The 18,581-nt window shown below is 46.2% G+C and overlaps 2 protein-coding genes across 6 annotated transcripts in view; one reads left to right on the top strand and one right to left on the bottom strand.

Annotated features, from left to right (window-relative positions):
* The window catches only part of CKAP5 (cytoskeleton associated protein 5), a 52,071-nt gene extending 45,485 nt beyond the window's left edge, over positions 1–6,586 (top strand). For 4 of the 5 annotated variants that reach the window (XM_080617693.1, XM_080617694.1, XM_080617695.1 and 1 more), the window contains 5 exons: positions 56–193; positions 715–798; positions 892–1,051; positions 2,709–2,863; positions 4,288–6,586. In XM_080617693.1, coding sequence (XP_080473819.1) covers positions 56–193; positions 715–798; positions 892–1,051; positions 2,709–2,863; positions 4,288–4,542 — 792 coding nt within the window. In that variant the 3' untranslated portion in view covers positions 4,543–6,586. The remainder of the gene's footprint in view (positions 1–55; positions 194–714; positions 799–891; positions 1,052–2,708; positions 2,864–4,287) is intronic. The other variant, XM_080617696.1, reaches the window with a different exon arrangement.
* Positions 6,587–8,186: 1,600 nt separating this feature from the next.
* F2 (coagulation factor II, thrombin) lies at positions 8,187–18,279 on the bottom strand (the record flags this gene model as incomplete). The annotated part of the gene is made up of 14 exons (XM_080617990.1): positions 8,187–8,330; positions 8,749–8,819; positions 10,075–10,253; positions 10,419–10,592; positions 10,909–11,076; positions 11,565–11,691; positions 12,643–12,756; positions 13,127–13,423; positions 14,782–14,912; positions 14,996–15,101; positions 15,540–15,590; positions 15,800–15,824; positions 17,139–17,302; positions 18,201–18,279. The coding sequence occupies 14 exons, from the start codon at positions 18,277–18,279 to the stop codon at positions 8,187–8,189; spliced, it is 1,830 nt and encodes a 609-aa protein (XP_080474116.1).
* Between the last annotated feature and the right edge of the window lie 302 nt (positions 18,280–18,581).

Here is an 18,581-nt window from a genome sequence, read left to right as displayed (position 1 = left end):
AGTCTCTAAAGGTTTTCCTTCTGCTCTTTCTTAATTTCCTTTTTTCTCCTTTTAGATCTTGGATCATTTAACAATGATAGACAACAAAAATGAGTCTGAGCTGGAGGCTCACCTGTGTAGAGTAGTGAAACACTCCATGGACCAGAGTGGAAGCAAATCTGATAAGGATACAGAAAAAGGAGCTTCTCGCATAGTAAGTAATGTAAAAGTGTTGGTAGGGACAGGGAATGTAAGGCAATTTAAGGTTTTTCTGATTGTGAAATATGAACTAGTAATCACCTTTCTGGCATCCGACTAATGTTGGAAATGCTCTTCTAGTTTTGCTTTCATTTATAGCTGCTTTGGCAACTTGCAGTGTGTTTTTGTTATTACCTGAATGTTCCATGCATATCCCAGGATGAAGTGCTCTTCAGGATATTAAGGTGTGCAGCACAGGTTTTATGCTGCCTGATACTGTATTTGATCTACTAAAAGTTAACCATACCCAAAACAGGCTTTAAACACTGACTTTTCAGGAGTCCTACAGCTTGATGATGTTCTTGCTCTCATTCTATGTAAATGGTGGTTAGGTAAAATTCTTACCTGCTTCCAGGTTTTCTTCATCTTGGAAGCTCTGTATCCAGCTAGCAGGTCTGAGGGCATTGTGGGTTTGTCCAATTTCCTGTCATTTTATTCACTTTGTTTTACAAGTGTCCTTTGATTTCTTTTATTTAGGAGGAAAAGGCTTCAAAGGCCAAAGTGAATGATATTTTGGCAGAAATATTTAAGAAGATTGGCTCCAAGGAGAACACTAAGGAGGTAAGTGCTCCCTTCCCGCAAGGCAGAAAGCATGATACATTAGAATGGTGGATGCAGCAGTTGTAGTAATGCACAGGAACTCTTCTATCCTAGGGTCTAGCAGAGCTGTATGAATACAAAAAGAAATACTCTGATGCAGACATTGAGCCCTTCCTGAAAAACTCCTCACAGTTCTTCCAGAGCTATGTGGAAAGAGGCCTCCGGCTGATAGAAACAGAACGGGAGGGGAAAGGACGAATTGCTGCGTCTACAGGTAAGTGCTATAACAGAACTAATGGATCTATAAGAAGCAGAGATAGGAGGGCAGTTATGTTCCCTGGTAGAAACTAATATTTGCAGATATCTATGGGTTTCCAAAATGCGTTACATATTTTCTTGGAACTCATGTTGCTTTATGAGGCACCATTGGCAGGGACTGTGCACTCTTTGTTTACAAAAAGATGTTAAACCATTGTCACAGTCAATGTCAGAAACGTCTGAAAGCTTGGTAAACAAGTGACTCTAATTCATATCCTGTAATGTAGGTTGAACATTAACCTATGCTTCATTTGTCTGGTATCAAGAGTTGTTTCTGTCAAGTAGGCAGCTGGTTTATAACAGCAGCAGCTTTCAGGTTCTCCTTTTATGTTTTGGTTACTAAAATGGTACAAGAGGTTTTTTGATAGTATTGTTTGCTGTGGAATGGAAGTTTATTTAAAATAATGTGAACTGTTTCTGTAGCAGTCTCTGACCCATTTCTAATCAATCAGCTTTTTAGTTGAATAAATTACTGGAAACCACTTAGTTTGTTAATGAGTCTTTTCATTGCAGGTAAGCACAAATGAGTATTCAATGCAGTATTAGGGAGTGCATGTGACAAATTATTAGCTGACAGTAAAAACAGATATAGTCTGGCAAAACTACCTTTAATTTTCATTTATTTCACATTTCAGTGTTCTGTGAGACTTTCTCCTACTCCTGTTCCTTCTCCTATCCCTTTATTGTAAATTACTACAGTACTTCTTTCAGAACCTCCTAAATGCCTGACTAGATAGGGCAGAAAATTCTTTCATCCCAAAAGTCTGTACAACCATGAAACGTTAGCTCAGCAGTTAGGTTTCAAAACAGAATTTGTGCCGCAATTTTATCCTTCTTCTCCCTACCTTACTATAATAGTTTGATGTAAAAAAGGACATTGTTGCATCTTGCAACTGTGCTTTATTTTAGACTAAAGTATACATGCTTCACCTTAATTCTCCTTTTATCTATTTTAAGTACCCTTGCAGTAAACAAGTGAGAAGCAATCCCTGTCCATACTAAGTGTTAGAACTTGCTGTCCATTTCACAAGGGAAAGGTTTTCCCATAATGTAAAATCCTTTCCTAGATTTTTTGTAGGGAAACTTTAAAAACCGTGCTACATGCCTTCCAGAAATCACTGTTTCAGATTGAACTGAAAGAAGCAGCAGCTTTAAGTTACCTGAATAAGAGGTAAAGAGGGGTTAGAATCAGTGGTGAGGTCTCCTCAGAAGTCCTATGAAACTTAGAAAAAGACAGAAGACTCCAAATATTTCCCATCCTGCCCATTGCTGAGGTTTCTGTTGGACATCACGGTTACTGCTGTTCCAGATCATCATCTTCCTCTCCTTCCCAGTGTCTACTTCAGCTGTCAGTCTCAGCACTACTTCTGGAGCTGCTCTGCTGCTGCTTATTCAATGTCTCCATTTCTTTTCCCGGTTTTCAACTGTCACTCTTGCAAGGAAATGAAAGGGCTCATATGCCTGTACTAGCAAATGTAAATAGCTTGTTAGTTTATAGGTTGGTTGATTCTTCATCCATTGCTTGTTATTTCCAGGAAATGACCAAGGAGTTTACACTTGTTTGTTTTCAGTCTTCCTGTTTTTCTTTCCTTCCTCTTCCCCTCATCCTCCAGGAATTTCTTCTCAGATGGAAGGAACGTGTGTTCCTGCTTCTACCCACACTGTATCTTCATCCATAGGAAACTCAAATGGGGAGGAAGTGGGGCCTTCAGTTTACTTGGAAAGACTAAAAATCCTCAGGCAGCGCTGTGGCCTTGACAATGCAAAGGTATCGTACCTGATAACTCTTGTAAATCCCCAGGGAGGCACTCCATGTCTGCTTTTTGTTTTAGGAATTCACATGATTGCTTTTTCTGTGCTAAAGGCAGATTCCAATCAGAATCAATGATCTTTAATTATAGCGCGTGTCCTAGCTGTTCAATGCGCGTCACCGGCCCAGTATAAATGGCTTTAAACTCATTGCATGGTCAAGTAGGTTTATGTTTCACTTCACTCTGCAGCACTAGTACACATGCAGGTTATTTCTGCAGCTCTGTAGTCTGGTATCTTCCTTTGCCATGTAGTTGAGTCTCAGAAAGGTTTAACTAAACTACTGCTTTCTATAGATTAACATATACTGATCTCTGAGTTGAATGATGTGGCAATTCTGTATATTTCTGCTCTAAAAGAACTGTAAGAGCTGAACTAAGACTTTGGATGAAGTTTTATATATTTTGAGTGTATGGCTACTGAAGCACAGAAATGCTGAATGAGCTTGGTGTTAGAAACCTGTGGGCCAAAATTTCTGACAGCTTGGTGATCTATGTGTTAGAAATCCAGCGCCAACTACTGAAGTTTGCACTCAGCCCACATGAGAAGCAATGTTTACCCTAGGAACAGTCATCCAGGCACATCACTGTTTTAACCTTTAACAATGCAAACTTATGTAGTCTCCCATCCTCAGAGGGCAGCTCTTTCCTAGGCGATAGTAATAAGGTCATTAACATAGATGGAGGTATCAGTTGGTAAAAGAACAGTGATTTAGTGATTTAGATTAGGTATTAGGAAGAAGTTCTTCACTCTGAGGGTGGTGAGACACTGGCACAGGGTGCCCAGAGAAGCTGTGATTGCCCCATCCCTGCAGTGTTCAAGGCCAGGTTGGACACAGGGGCTTGGAGCAACCTGCTCTAGTGGAAGGTGTCCCTGCCTGTGGCAGGGGGTTGGAACTGGAGGAGCTTTAAGGTCCCTTCCAACCCAAACCATGCTATGAATTGACAATTTACACTTTTGTCAGAGTGGATTTTGCCAGCTATTCTGGAATGTTCTTCCAGAATGCACAGCACCATTGTCTGTTGATGCTGTATGTGGGCATGGACTTTTCTCTTCTTCAGGCTGTTCAGGGCTGCACAGTCCATCTTGGTAAAATACTGGTCTGCTGTAAATTTATGATCTTTAAAGACTGTATAGCTCCTCTGTCCCTAGTGACATCAAGCTAAACATGAGCTACTTGAATGACAAGAATTGAGGATTGGAGTTAGCTTTGTGCATGGTTCTGACTTTAGCAACTGACTATCAGTCCAGATCACCTTTATTGTATTGGTTCTTCCCTTTCCTCTTGTCTTTAGTGTGAAGATGAAAAGACATTGATTATAGCTTGTACTTCTTGTATGGCTTTTGCCACTGTCTTGACGCTTCACTTTCTTCTCCCTGCAGCAAGAAGACAGACCACCTCTGACGTCTCTGCTCTCTAAACCAGCACTCCCTACAGTTGCATCCTCTACAGATATGCTACACAGTAAGCTCTCCCAGCTCCGTGAGTCACGGGAGCAGTACCAACATCTGGACCTGGACTCCAATCAGACTCATTCCTCTGGCATTGGCACTACTCTGGCTTCACCCTCTTCTGCAGCAGCTAATATTGACGACTTGAAAAAAAGATTGGAGAGAATAAAAAGCAGTCGCAAATAAAGATGCAAGAGACACGGCATCACTGTTGCTTGGGCTGTCTTCAGCTTTAGTTTACTAAACTAGAAGTCTTCATAGTTAAATGGCCTCATTTAGGCCTAATGTATACAAACTGGTTTATGTATAATACCGTGGATTTTGGGGGTTGAGTCATTGTGGCACAAGTATTTGTACATACTCTGCTTCTCAGTGAGCATCTCTTTGACAATAGAAGGCTGTCTGTGTATTAGTTTTAGTGTACAGACCTGTAAACAACCATATTCTTGCTCAGAGTAGTTTCTCATAACTTGTTTTTTTTTTTATTTGTACAATTGTCTTTAAGATCTTTTCCTAGTTCTTAACTCTTAGAAGATCTTCAGTGATTTTGCTTTTAATTTTGTGAATTCTTCTCCATGTAATCTTTGAACTGTTGGTTCTGTATGGACACATGGCATGAAGTAACTAATTTAAGTGTCTTTTGTAAATAAAGTTTGCATTAACTATACCAGCCTCTAGGAACAGCAGTGACTGCTGGTTAGAGGAGTCACTCTCTATTCCTGAATGTTGTGACCGGGCATCTAGAAACTGAACTAAACTATTCTTGACATGAACCTTGGGGTTTGGTTATATTATAAGGAAGATGAGTGAATATATACTATCTGTAGGTGCAATCCTGAAACTTTGCACTCTTTCTTCTATAAGCAGTAGTGCTTTTTTCATATAGTTGGGTTTTTTTTGTTTGGAATATGTTTCTGTAACTTGAGAGTAAGTTGAGACTATTTACTTTGCTTAAATTGCTTATTTTAAATGACCTAGTCCTTGTGATGCCTTTACCCAGGTTAAGCATAGCCCCTCTGCGTACAAAAGCTTTCCTTGAGGGAGCCTGCTGCTGTTGATATGGAATAGATTAGCAGGGATGTACAGCCAGTGGACTCATGTATCCTGACTCATTAGGTTTTGCAGTCCGCCTCATGCAGGTAGACCTCATCACCACATCCTTTTTGCTCTTAAGCATCTGATGTAAGCAGACTCTACTGTTTGGTGTAACTAAGACACCTGGTAGTTCCAGTCTGCAAAAGCTATAACCACTGCTTCTTTTGTAGTCTTCTGATTAGCCTTTTTCAGAAGCTACAAGTGTGAAGACTAAGACATATCCTGTGTAGCCTTTCTAGCCCCGTCATTCATGTTTTCACCTTATTACTGCACTTCTGTGAGAGAGCTGGCTGTGAAGCATAAATTGCACATCTCTTCCGTAGCTAGAACAATGTTACTGACAAGTTGGAGAGGCAGGCTTAAAATAGCACACTTCTGATCTAGATTTTAATCTGTTCCATGCAACTGCTGCTTTTGTTGTTTGCTCTGTGGACCAGCAGTCTCTGCGTCAGGGCTGTTACTCAAGCTATCTTGCCTGATTACAGTGAAAATGTGGCTTTAAAGTAGTACCTGTACAGCAGATCTATGCCAGAGCTTCTGCAAATGGCTGAAGTCTTCCTCTTACAGGACCCCTCGGCTGGGGTTGCAGTTGCTGTAATACTGCTTGGTGCTTGTGGTGAGTTTGTACACTGCGGTAGCAGGTGACTTGCGAGTGTTCTCCATCCTGTGTTAATTGACGTGATGCCATTCATTGCTCCACCACCTCGGTTTAGTAGTCCCAGTCTCCTTTCCTAACCTGAAGTGGGCATGCACTTTTCTTGTGGAACTGTATGACAAGTGGAGGTTTGGCCCTTAGTGGTAAGCACTGAGGTTTTGTGCACTTAACTTGGGGCTGTTTGTGAATGGTTTGTGCTGGCTGACACTAGAGTTACTGCCACTACCTCTCAATGACTAGCTGCTTTTTGTAACTTACTGAGATTTAATCCGTATGTTCCTTTACCATGTCCGGTAGCCATTCTGAAGAGCTGTTTGTTAATTAGCTCAGGATGTTAAAACAGCGATGCCTGCAAACCTGCATACAACTATTTTAAATTTGAGCTTGAATTGGAAGGGAAATACAGGAATAATTGAGAAGCAGAAGGTACAGTTGCTTACTATGAACGAGTTTTTGCCCTGTTGTCTCTGTAGTGTTTGGTTGGACTCAATATCCTGGGAGTTCTGAACTAAAACTTGTGCACATCCATTAATAAAGCCTAATCTCTAGCCCAGACAATATTTAAATAACATTAAACTGAATTTTAAAAATGATTCCTCTGTATTGTTTGTAACAAGTCAGCATTCCAGTGACTTACTCCAGAAGCTGTATGGTCCTGCTTGCCCTTTTAGATGCACAGTATCTCACAGACGGTTAGGTAGCAGTGAAAAGGGTGAGGCTAAACATGAGGAGGGATAAACCTTTTTGGTGCCTGATGCCTGTGGTTGTTGATGGTTTAAACAGTTGTGGAACTGGAGCTCGTGAGGTTTCTTTCTTCAGATGTATTGGAGAGGTTGGTTTTATGCTTTCTTTGGGCAATCAAATTGGGTTGTGTTCAAGTTGGTTCCTAAATGAATGAGCCATCTTCAGGGAAGTGGCCCGATAGTAACTGATTGATAACTTCATTTATATCCAACTTAGATATCTCTTGCTTTTTAAACGCAGTCACTCTGCTGCTTAACACACTTTAATATGAAGCACAATGAAGTTTCACTGTTGCCTGTTTCTGTGACTTGCTGGCACTGTGAACGAGTTTAGGAATATGGTGTCATAGGGAGCAAGGACAGTTTCCAAATCTCATCATTACTTTAAGAGAAAATTGGGCTGAACAAATCGGCTACTCAAAAATATGTATTTCCTGCTGTTACTGCTGGGTCTTCAGTGCCACACGTTGCTGCTACAGGAAGTTAATGAAAGAGCTAAAGCTTTTGGGAGTAATTCCTGAACAGGCTTTATAAGGCAACCAAATGGGTGTAGTGCAGGATGCTTCCATTGGAGGCCCTTGGACAATGTGCATGAATTGTTTCCCTCTGAATCTTGCACTGCAGGTGGAAAATGCACTTTGAGGACCCAGCACCGCCTGCCATGTAGAAAGTTACTGCCATACAGTATGGAAGTAATGGAAGTGCCACTTAATGTATGCAGGCCCACGTTCTTCTGTTGTATACAGCTGGCAGCTTGAAGTTCTTAAGGTGCTAACCTTATGAACAGTGGTGCTGGTATTGTCTGCTGTTGTAGCTGAGAACAAGGTCTGCCCTCAAAATGGGTTCTAGTTGCTTTCCTTTTGACACTGGTATGGGTGTTTTATGTAATGCCACAGTTACTGTAGGTGACTGTCACCAGTGCATTCTTGACTCAGGTTCTAGAACAGAAAATGAGTTGACTTGAAGGGAAGAAATGGACAGGGCCTGGGGGCAGGATTGTGCTTACTGCAACTGGCTTAAGGTTAGCATCCAAGGTCTAAAATCTGTTGATAGCAATAGCTGATGGGAGGGAGGAGGAGTTGTTTGAAGCACAACTGGTAATCACCAGTGCAATCACTTCCATTCTATCTGTACTCCTGGCTACTGGAATGGCTTAGTGCCATTAAATGCAACTAAACTCAGCATGAACAGAAGTAAGATGATGGTTTGGGGGGCTTTTATTTTCAAGAGACAATACTTTGAGTTGTAAGGATGTTACTGGTTTACTTCAGGATCTATGCTTCTGTTGTAGGAAGTGGAGCATTGTAGCAAAACCAGGAGCAAGTAAGGTAATGCTTTCATCTCCCATGTTTTTCAATGGCTTTTCGCATCCACTTCTTCAGGCGGAATACATGGGTATAAAATCCGTATTTGCCATCTCGGTCACAGCCTTCTCCCCATGAAACGATTCCTACTTGGTACCAACGGTTGTCATCTGGGTTCTAAAGCAAAGAAAAATGGGATTGACACAAGGAGCAAGGTACTTTGAGGTCTATGCATTGTATATGCCCCAGCCTGTTTAGTGATGGAAACTGGTTTGGAATTCAGACTGTCATCTACTAAACACCAGCTTGTTGGAGTAACTTTACTCTTGAACCTCTTAAGTGAGAATTGGCCATCCCTTGTGTGTTTGCAGCTGATCTTTCTGTGCTGAGACCTTGAGCAGCTCAGAACTTCAGTACAGAAGTGGGGCTGGATGGCAGGGCTTGTCTCGATTGCTCACCTTGAGCATGAGATGGGTTTGCTTCAGCCACTCCAGCAGCCTCTGTCTCTGCTGCTGCTTTTTAGACTGTTACAGATGTTTGGAATAGCACAAACCTACCTCTGTGTGTTTTATGAGCTCAAACTAGTTGAACGTACCTTCATCACAAAAGGTCCCCCACTGTCCCCTTCACAGGCATCTCCTCTCTTTGTGTCTTCAGGACTGTAACCTACAGCAGGAAGAAAGTTGGACATTTGACTGCAGGCTGGTGTTGGCCATCTCTTCCTTGAAGTATTGCTGCATCTATTTGCCGAGAGCCAAGAGATTACTCTTATGCCAACTATAGCACTGAAATTTAGGAAGCTGTTTTGTGTTTTATATTGTATGTAAATCAGATAACTGCTGCTGTCTGCAGCATTCCTGAATCCACCCTGTTCTTCCCTCTGTGCTCTCAGTCCTGTTTTCTTTCGTGAGAATTGCTGTTGGTGTCAGTTGCCACTGTTCAGTAGCTGTAGCTCGAGCTACTATGCCTTTCTCTTGTCTTACAAACTCCTATGTGTGTAGTACTCCATGTACCCTGATCTTTTGTTGTATTTACTATGGAGACACATTGCCATCCTCACTTCCACTTTCATGTCACTCTGCAGGCTCTGCTCTTTCTCTTCCCCAGCTGTCTTCCTACAGACTTGCTATGAAGAGGCAAGGGATTTCACTTTAATTCCTGATGAACTAGATGGTATCTCTTCGTTTTCCCATCACCTCTATCTCCCCTTTTCTGCTGTATGCTATCTTTTAAGAATGCTGTCTATCATGGTATTCCAGAGTGCTTTGGGTTGAAAAGCACCTTAAAGCTCATCCAGTTCCAGCCCCCTGCCACGGGCAGGGACACCTTCCACTAGAGCAGGTTGTTCCAAGCCCCATCCAACCTGGTCTAGAAAAAGAAACCATAAGAACAGTGTATTGTCGGTAGGAAATTGGCTTCCATCCTAACCCAAGCAGTCACATCTTACTAGATGCAAGCAGCACAGAGTCAACCATGGCAGATTTGTGCAGACTGTTTCAGTTCCTACAAGCAAATGAAGAATACAGCAGAAAGTATTTAACTGGTACTGGTAAATCCGTAGTCTCTTTGTGTCTTGAATTCTGGGATCATTTGTGTTCTCTCTCCAAAAGGGTATAGTGCCAGAAGAGCCTTAAGAAGGTACAGAGATCATCAGAAGTTCAGAAAGCCTTCTGTAGTAGGAAAGGTTAAATCAATGTGGCTCAGCTTGGAAGAGAAAGGACAGAGCTGTAAAGGGTCCATAAAATGTGACATGGAAAAGAAATATTCTTTCCCAAGTTATGAGTATAGATGTGTACCTATTCAAATTATTAGACAGGAACTTAACAGCACATGAGGAATTGGGTTTTTCACACATGCATAACTAATCTATCAGTATTATATATACATATGTATATAATCTACTGTCTCCAGGGCTACTTACCTGCACAGAACATGTTGTCAGTGACTTTAACTTTGGTGGATGCCTTGCAGATTTCCTGGTCTACAAGGGGCAGGTTGAGCTGCTGCAGCACTGTGGGCAGGTTGCTGGGGCTGGTGGCCCACGTTTCTTTCAGGTTTCCCCAGCCAGTTACTCGCCCTTTGTAACCTGCCAGCATCAGCCTGGGGAAGGAAGCGTGGGTACAATCAAATGCATTGAACAGCTTTCTCCTGCCTGGTTCTCTTGCTGCAAATAGCCCAAATAATGCATCTTTTTAGGTCTGCTTTGAAGGGCCAAAGGAAGCTTTTGTAGCCTGCATTTTTAGGCCTGTGGGACGGTCTCCTCACCTCTGCACAACCTCTTTGGAAGGCAGGCAGACAGGATGGATGTAGTCACTGAAGATGATGGGTCTCTTCAAGTGCATAAGGGCAATGTCTCGGTCCATGTTCTCTTTCCAGTTGTACTTGGGATGGATGATGATTTTATCCAACAGAGCAATCTTCTCTATATTCTTTTCATACCTGAAATAGCCATGAAGGAAAGAACTCGCTGTACAGTAGCAAATGAGACTCTTCTGGAGTTCACGATACTCTCAGGTGTCCTCTGAGACAATTACACCAAAGCACCCTTCAGGCTTGGCATGCTTCTGCCCTCCCTTTTGTTTCAGCCTTTGGGATCAGCAAGAGCAGCAAATGACAGCTCCGTTAGATCCCACTATTGACAGGCATGAGACATGGGCTATGTGTGTTACTGATACTGGACTGATAGGCCAACCTCACTGTAGCTCATTACTCCAAGGGAAAGGCTAGATCCCTCCCACTTCATCCAGGCTCTTACTTTGCTCTTACGTGCTTGCCAATCCGCACCAAGATGTCATTTGTGGTCAGGTTCTTGTCCCAGGGTGGATAGTAAAGACAATGAGCAGCAGTCAAAATCCAGCTGTCGCTGATGAGGCTGGCACCACACAGCAGCTCTTGAGGACTCTTCTTGTAGAGCATCACCTGCCTGAGAGACAAAGAAGAAGGAAGACTTGGCAGGATTACAGATGTGGATGGCTGAGTGTGTCCAAGTGTCATGCAGGAAGAGCAGAACTGGCAGTGAGCAAGGAAGAGCATTGTGCTGTACTGACAGAGAGAACTGCCTAAGTGCTCTAGGAGAAGTTTCCCTGGACCTGTATGTTCTGTGCAGAGGGCCATTAACCTTATTTCCTTCACCCAGAGGGGTTTCTCATCCTCTCTGCAGCAGCAAAGCTGGAAGGAGGAAGAGCTGAGGATGAAACCCACCAGCACTCTTGCTGTCCCAGATGGAGGTGCACTTGGCCCAAGAGGAGAGTTTCTGTACAGCTGGTTTAGTAGTGCCCTGTCAACCACTTGGAGAAGCTTTGATTAGACACCCTAATGCCTGCATGCTAAGGGAAAGCCCTTTTCTTTCCCCCACTTGAAGGGAAGTGAGACACCATTCCCTATGGAAGAGCATGGCAAGATAACGCTTACCAAGGAGAGCTGCCAACTTCTGCATCGTCCCCATGGACAACTCTGCCTCCAATGTAAGAGTCCAGCAGCTCCTTCTCACTTTTGTCCGTTACCTTTTTCTTCTCAAATAAAGGACGAGTGCCACAGTCTGGAAACAAAAACCCAGGTCACCTGCCTTTGTTATTACCCTGATTCACAGGGGAGAGCGTTGTCTGCGGTCAGCATGCTAAGCTGGAAGAGCCTGGGAAGGAAGCACTTATTAGCTCCATGATGTTGTACCTGGAGATTGACTTCTGAGGGTCCTTTGGTTTGACAGCACTTGGCAAACTGGTGTCACTGAGAAGCAGTGACTGCCCTGCTGGAAGGAGCTGCAGCTTTTCTACAAACAGTGATGCTGTATCTGGAGCTTTTATAGAATCACAGAATCATAGAATCATTAGGGTTGGAAAGGACCTTAAGATCATCCAGTTCCAACCCCCCTGCCATGGGCAGGGACACCTCACACTAAACCATGACACCCAAGGCTCTGCCCAACCTGGCCTTGAACACCGCCAAGGATGGAGCACTCACAACCTCCCTGGGCAACCCATTCCAGTGCCTCATCACCCTCTCAGTAAAGAATTTCTTCCTTAGATCCAATCTAAACTTCCCCTGTTTCAGTTTGAACCCGTTACCCCTTATCCTGTCACTACAGTCCCTGATGAAGAGTCCCTCCCCAGCATCCTTATAGGCCCCCTTCAGATACTGGAAGGCTGCTCTGAGGTCTCCACACAGCCTTCTCTTCTCCAGGCTGAACAGCCCCAACTTTCTCAGCCTGTCTTCATACAGGAGGTGCTCCAGTCCCTGATCATCCTCGTGGCCTCCTCTGGACTTGTTCCAACAGTTCCATGTCCTTTTTATGTTGAGGACACCAGAACTGCACACAATGCTCCAAGTGAGGTCTCACGAGAGCAGAGGAGAGGGGCAGGATCACCTCCTTTGACCTGCTGGTCACGCTCCTCTTGATGCAGCCCAGGACACGGTTGCTTTCTGGGCTGCGAGCGCACACTGAAGCCAGCTCATGTTCAGTTTCTCATGGACCATTTGCTCATTTGCTCACCTGCTTCTCCTGAACCGAACGTTTTGTCATCAAAGAAGGTTTTGAACTCCTGAGGAAGGGTGGTACGGCCGGAGATTCCCTCTGACTGTTCATACTCATCCTCCAGCGAGCTGTCTGAGAGAGACAAAGACCAACATGGTAAAAGGCCTAGCTGCAGCTTCCATAATGCACAATGCGGTTTCCAATGTAAATGTTTCCTTCTGTGCACAGTGGGTCTGATGAAGGAAGGATGTTTTAAAAACACTGCTCTTCTTAATGCTTTTTGCCCACTGTTGGAAAGAGGAAGAGCTGAAACCCACCAGCTCTTCTCCCACCAGGGGGAAGTTAACACATGAGAGGTGTAACAGGTACAGCAGGTTAGTACATGTTATATTTGGACATACAGGGCTCCCTTGTCTATGCCTCCCAGGCCACGCATTTCACCCTAGCCACACATACTGCTGCTGGTTGCCTGTGCCTACCCAAACCAATGCAGGCTTCTCACCGCAGTAGTGCAGGTCACAATATTCAAAGTTGGGTGGCTCATCTGTGACACACCAGACACCCTCATCGTCTCCATCTGGGTTCCGGCAGTAATTCTCCAGCAGCTTCACCTCTGGGTCGATGTGTTTTCCTTGGAGCACCTCTTTGGCTTTCTCAGAGTTCCATGGCAGGCACTTAGCTCCCGACACAGTGACTGAGAGGGTCCCAGTGTAATACATCCCTTTCCCTTCTTCACAGGGCTCCAGTGGAGCTGGTGGTGTGACCCGTGGAGTAAATTCAACTGTTGTCCTTTCTTCACCTGGAAAAACAGAGAGCTGGGATTTAAGCCATCACTTTGTACTCAGGAGTACTGTTAGCAAACAGCATTGGAGCCTCTTTACTGGGGCCTGGAGTTCCATGGGGTGTCCCATTATGTTTGGGAGCTCCCATCATGCTCCCATGCATGTGGTGGCCCTCTCCAATACTGCAGTGTCAGAGGAGATTCCTTCAATGGGGGTAAGTTGAGGCTGGCACTATTTATCACGTTTCTGTTTGCCACTACGCTGTGAGGGACAATGTTGTCTTCCTTTCTGGGGTATTTTTGAGAAGCAGCTCAAGGGATGGGGTGCCCAAGCATCATAATGTTGCTGTGTTAGAGCCTCCAATGCCTTTTACTCAAACTCATACCTAGCCCGTATTTGGGTGAGGCTTTTACTGTGATGAGCTAAGAAAGCAGCAAATTTAACTTTTGCCAATATTTCTATAACTAAAGATAAGAGAAAAAACGTTCCTGCCAGGCTTTCCACGCTTCTTCTTGCAAGTGCCTTAATGGCTGTAAGCTTTAAGCAGCATTTCCTGAGTGGGTACCAGATTGCCTGTTCTGCAGCATCACGCTCTGCATGTCCGCACACTGCCTTCTCCTTGTGCCCTGAGGGCATCCCCATATGAAGAGAGACCCTCTTCCTGCTCACCCTGGAGCACAACAGCCACTGAGCAAGTCGCATTCACCTTAATTGGTGAGGCTGCTTCTGCGTGAGGTTGACTCATGTCAACCTGATTGCAAAGGAGCTGTGCACAAAAGCACAGTCCTGCCGCATCCATGCACTGAAGCAAGGCTTTTCCTGCCATATCCATGTGCGTGTAAGTGTAACAGCAAGGAGTCAGTCAGGAGCTAACTAGAGAACAGGGACAGTACAGATGCCTGATCACCCCACAGCGGAGCACTGTCTGCTTCCAGTTCCCACATTGCAGACCAAGGCAATGGCAATGGCTTTCAAGCTTCGCAACACCCTATGGTCACAATGGTTGTGACCCCTCTGGCTTTCACCTGGAGTTGTTGCCTTCAGTGAGTTTTGTCTCGTTGCTTTCTTGGAAGAGAAACTTCTGCTGTGAGAAGGTTCTCTGCTTTCTACCAGTTCTGAGGCAAAGCCCCAGGGGAGACAGCTCTGTAGGGTGCAGAAATGAGAAGGTGCTAAGTGCAGGGATGGTTCTCCATCCCGTTCACTGCTGCAACTATGAGAGAACCTTCTCACCTCTGTTATTGTTTAAGATGCAGCTCCTCTGCCCTGAAGGCCCTCTCTTCATGTAAGATCCTCCCTGGCACAGTCAGTGTCCCTCAGTGCAGTGTTCCCTGCCAGAGGGAGGCTTGCTGGGATGGGATGTGGAGCTGAGACTCACCACACACTGGGATGGGACACTCCTCTCGTTCCACCGTTGGGTCGCGGGTGTAGCACCATGGCCCTTCTGAGTGGTTGTCTGGGTTCCTGCAGTAGTTCTCGATGAGGTTGGGATAAATGGTGGCATTAAATCTGTGAGAAAAGGCTGGTTAGGCCAGGAAGGAAGCACGGACACCCTGGAGCACCCTTTAGGGGCGCATGGGAGATGAACTTACTTCGGTATATGTGGATATTTGCTTGTCCACACTTGACATTCAATCCCTGACTTGGTGTAGCTGATGGTCCCCTTGTAGTTGTGGCCCACTCCAAGAGAGCAGTTACCTGTCAAAATCCCAACACAGGGTAAGCCAGGGCTGGTGGCAATGGATGTTTTTCGTCAAGGTCAGAGCTACCATCCCACAACTCCCTTTAACTGCTGCTGCATGAGCCTGCACACGCATTCTCTGCATGGGGTAGGAAGAGCATCACCCTGAGGCTCTGTGCTTTGCTTTGGCTGTGGGAGCAGGTCAGAGCCCTGTTGAGAGGTTGCCTTGGGAACTGTATCACAAGGAGAAGGGTATCTACCCCATGCTGTTTGTGTAATGGTTTGTTGGGAAATAAAGAGGAAGAAAGGAACTGCAAACTCCCCTCTTCCTACTTTTCTTTCTAATCAATGGCTTCACCAGTCTTAGATTCTGGCTTTTTCCTTGCAAGCTCTGCAGGAAGCAAGTTCCTGGCACTCGCTGTACCTGGGAGCTGACGTTAACATGAGTTTCTTACCTTCTAGGCAAGCATCCAGAGCTGCCCTGGACCGTCCCGGGCCCTGACATACTAGGAAAAATAAGAGGAAACGTACATATTGTATGAAAGGAATCCAAATGAACATCCTGGTTTGAGCCAGTTCATCATCTAGGGGCAAAACACAAGTGCTTTGTCCTGGAAAGTGAGCCCTTGCGAGAGAGGGTAGGGAGCCACCTCTCCAGGATGGACAGCGCATCCTAAGGGACAGCAGAGCACCTGCAGGACTTGACGTGACTCACCTTGGTATTTTGACCAAAACACCTCCTGCAAAGAGAAAAGAAAATCAATAAAAATCATGTATTTAAGTGTAGAGAGGCGAAACATCAGCCCTTGCTTAGTGGGTTTGCACTGCCCCATCACACCGCAGGGACCAGACTAACCTAGCTCTGTGGATACCGGTTACTACAGTCCAACAAAGCAAAACAATCCACTATAAAACCACATCATTGCCACTCATCAGACTCGGTAATCAATCCTGTTGTTTCTAAAGAGACCAAAGATGCTGCACCTTCCATCAACCTGCAGTGAAAGCAGAACCTGGGCTCCAGGGCAGGAGTCCAAGGAGCTGAACCCAGGACGCGTAAGGGCACAGATAGATCACAGGCAGGTATTGCTCAGCTCTTGAAGCTATGTCTCTGCTGTGCAGCCCGGGGGTGATTGCTGCAGAGATACCCCACGGAGGTTGTATCCCGCTGGCTCAGGCTCCTGTCTGTCTGTTTACTGTTGTGTTCTTGGGTGCAGAATTCGGCCTTGGGGCTAGGAGCAAATCCCAGAAGGATGCAGAACAAATTCAGCAGAGTCAGTGAGTCTGGAAGCCAGGACAAGGGAAGGATGCTGCAAAAGCTTCAGCTCAAAAGGCCTTGAGGCCCCCTGCACTCAGTGTTCAGTGGCTAAGCCAGCTCTCCTGTGAGCATCTGGGACTGTGGCAGCTCAAATGTGTGCAGCACCATAGAATCATAGAATAGTCAGGGTTGGAAAGGACCTTAAGATCATCCAGTTCCAACCCCCCTGCCATGGGCAGGGACACCTCACACTAAACCATGGCACCCAAGGCCTCATCCAACCTGGCCTTGAACACCGCCAGGAATGGAGCATTCACAACTTCCCTGGACAACCCATTCCAGTGCCTCATCACCCTCTCAGTAAAGAATTTCTTCCTTATATCCAATGTAAACTTCCCCTGTTTCAGTTTGAACCCGTTACCCCTGGTCCTGTAACTCCAGTTCCTGATGAAGAGTCCCTCCCCAGCATCCTTGTAGGCCCCCTTCAGATACTGGAAGGCTGCTCTGAGGTCTCCAAGCAGCCGAATCAGTGGAAGATGCAACTGAGGACAAATGCGAAGGCTCTATCACTTCAGGCTTACGTGAGAGAGGAGGGAGGGAAAGGAACCTGAGCTTTGAGCTACGTTCCCTGGAGCGGCCGCAGGAGCGAAACTCCCTTAGGAAGCCTGAGCATTCCCTGGGGCGCACGCGTTGGCCTCACCCTGGGTTCACAGCACCGAGTCCTGCAGCCCCAGCCGCCGCTCTCCCACCACCGGGCTCAGCCGGGAGCCTGCTTCCCGGGAAGCCGCACGCGTACCGTCTGCACTGTGGACTCCAGGGCTTCAAACGCCTCCTCGTAGCTGCAGCTCTCCTCCAGGCACTCCCGCTCCAGGTTGCCCTTGAGCATCTCCTCCAGGAAGCCCTTGTTGGCGCGTCGCGGGCGCTTGAGCACCGACAGCGCCTGCCCCTTTTCCAGGAAAACTACCGGGTCAGAACACTGCAGTCAAAGCGGGGCTCACACCCGGAGGGCCGCTTACCCTCCCTTCCGTGTGCTGCGGGTGTGATGGGCCCACAGCCTCCCCCAGTGCCACACACGGAGAGCTGAGAGCCCTGCCGGGTCTATGCGATCAGAGCGGGCTCTCTGCGCTCTATGTGCCAGGGCTCACATCACTTGGGCAGCACAAGTGACAGGAACCCTCTGCTATCCTCAGCGAAGCTGCTCTGCTCATTTGTAGTTCGGTTGAGGCTTGTTTGCTTGGAGCCTGCTCCTGCTCCCTGCCAGCCACTGCATTTGTCTTGCCAACCTCGGACCAGTGCAATAGGCACAGCTTGGCTCCATCCTCGTGGTCAGAGACCCTGATTTGAGACCTGTAGACAGCTCTTCCCACACACAGCAGTGGGTCAGAGAGGACCTAACCTCGTATTAAGATAGGTGGATTTGAGGGACTGGTAAGAGAAAAGCAGCAGTGAGCACAAAGGCAGCATGTTGCGTATGACCTAAAATCTAGATAAGGTAGAGCTGTGGGGGCAATGGAAAACTGCAGCCACTCGGGTTAACCGAGGAGCTGTAGCCCAGAAGAGCCCACAGTTGTGTTGCATGTGGTCCTGGACTGAGTCACATTCCCCTTCCCCATCATCTCCCAAGTGATCCACAACATCCACTGAGCTGCTGTCAGCAGATGCTGGATGCTCCCCTGCAGGAAAGCCCTGTGCTCACTCTGCTCTTAGCATCCTCACTCCCAACTTCAACCCTTTACAAGGTCCTTCTGCCCTCTCAAGAAAACCTATCACTGGCTCTTGCTCCTGGATAGAAATAACCCATCATCCTTTCTCCTGTCCCCACTGGTACCATCCTTGTCCCTGTGCCATCGTGTCTTACCTCCAGCCTGGCTCAGTGTGAGGTGCAGAAGGCTGGACAAGAGCAGGCCCCTCAGGACGCTGGTTATGTGGTGTGCCATGCTGCACAGCCCTGCCTGTGGGGGAATGCAAAGGGAGCAGGATCAGCGGAGTCACAGCCCCGCTGGGTTAATATTGAACCAGAATGAAGAAACAGGACTCCAGAGGTCGTGGTGTGTCAGGGACAGAGGGACCGGGGCTCCTCTTATCCCTCCTCTCTTGGCATCCCTCCCTCCTTTCAGGGCATCTTCATTTTCCTAATTGGTGGAAGACAATTGAAACATCTCTGGATGCCCATAGGACCACAATTAGCATCCCATTTCCTAACAGGGAAGACAGCAGGAGGAGTGAGGGGACAGGCTTG

The sequence above is a fragment of the Psittacula echo genome (assembly GCF_963264785.1).
Source record: "Psittacula echo genome assembly, chromosome: 5".
Taxonomy (NCBI): domain Eukaryota; kingdom Metazoa; phylum Chordata; class Aves; order Psittaciformes; family Psittacidae; genus Psittacula; species Psittacula echo.
The sequence above is the reverse complement of the archived record's forward strand: the minus strand, read 5'-3'. Positions and strand labels throughout refer to the sequence as shown.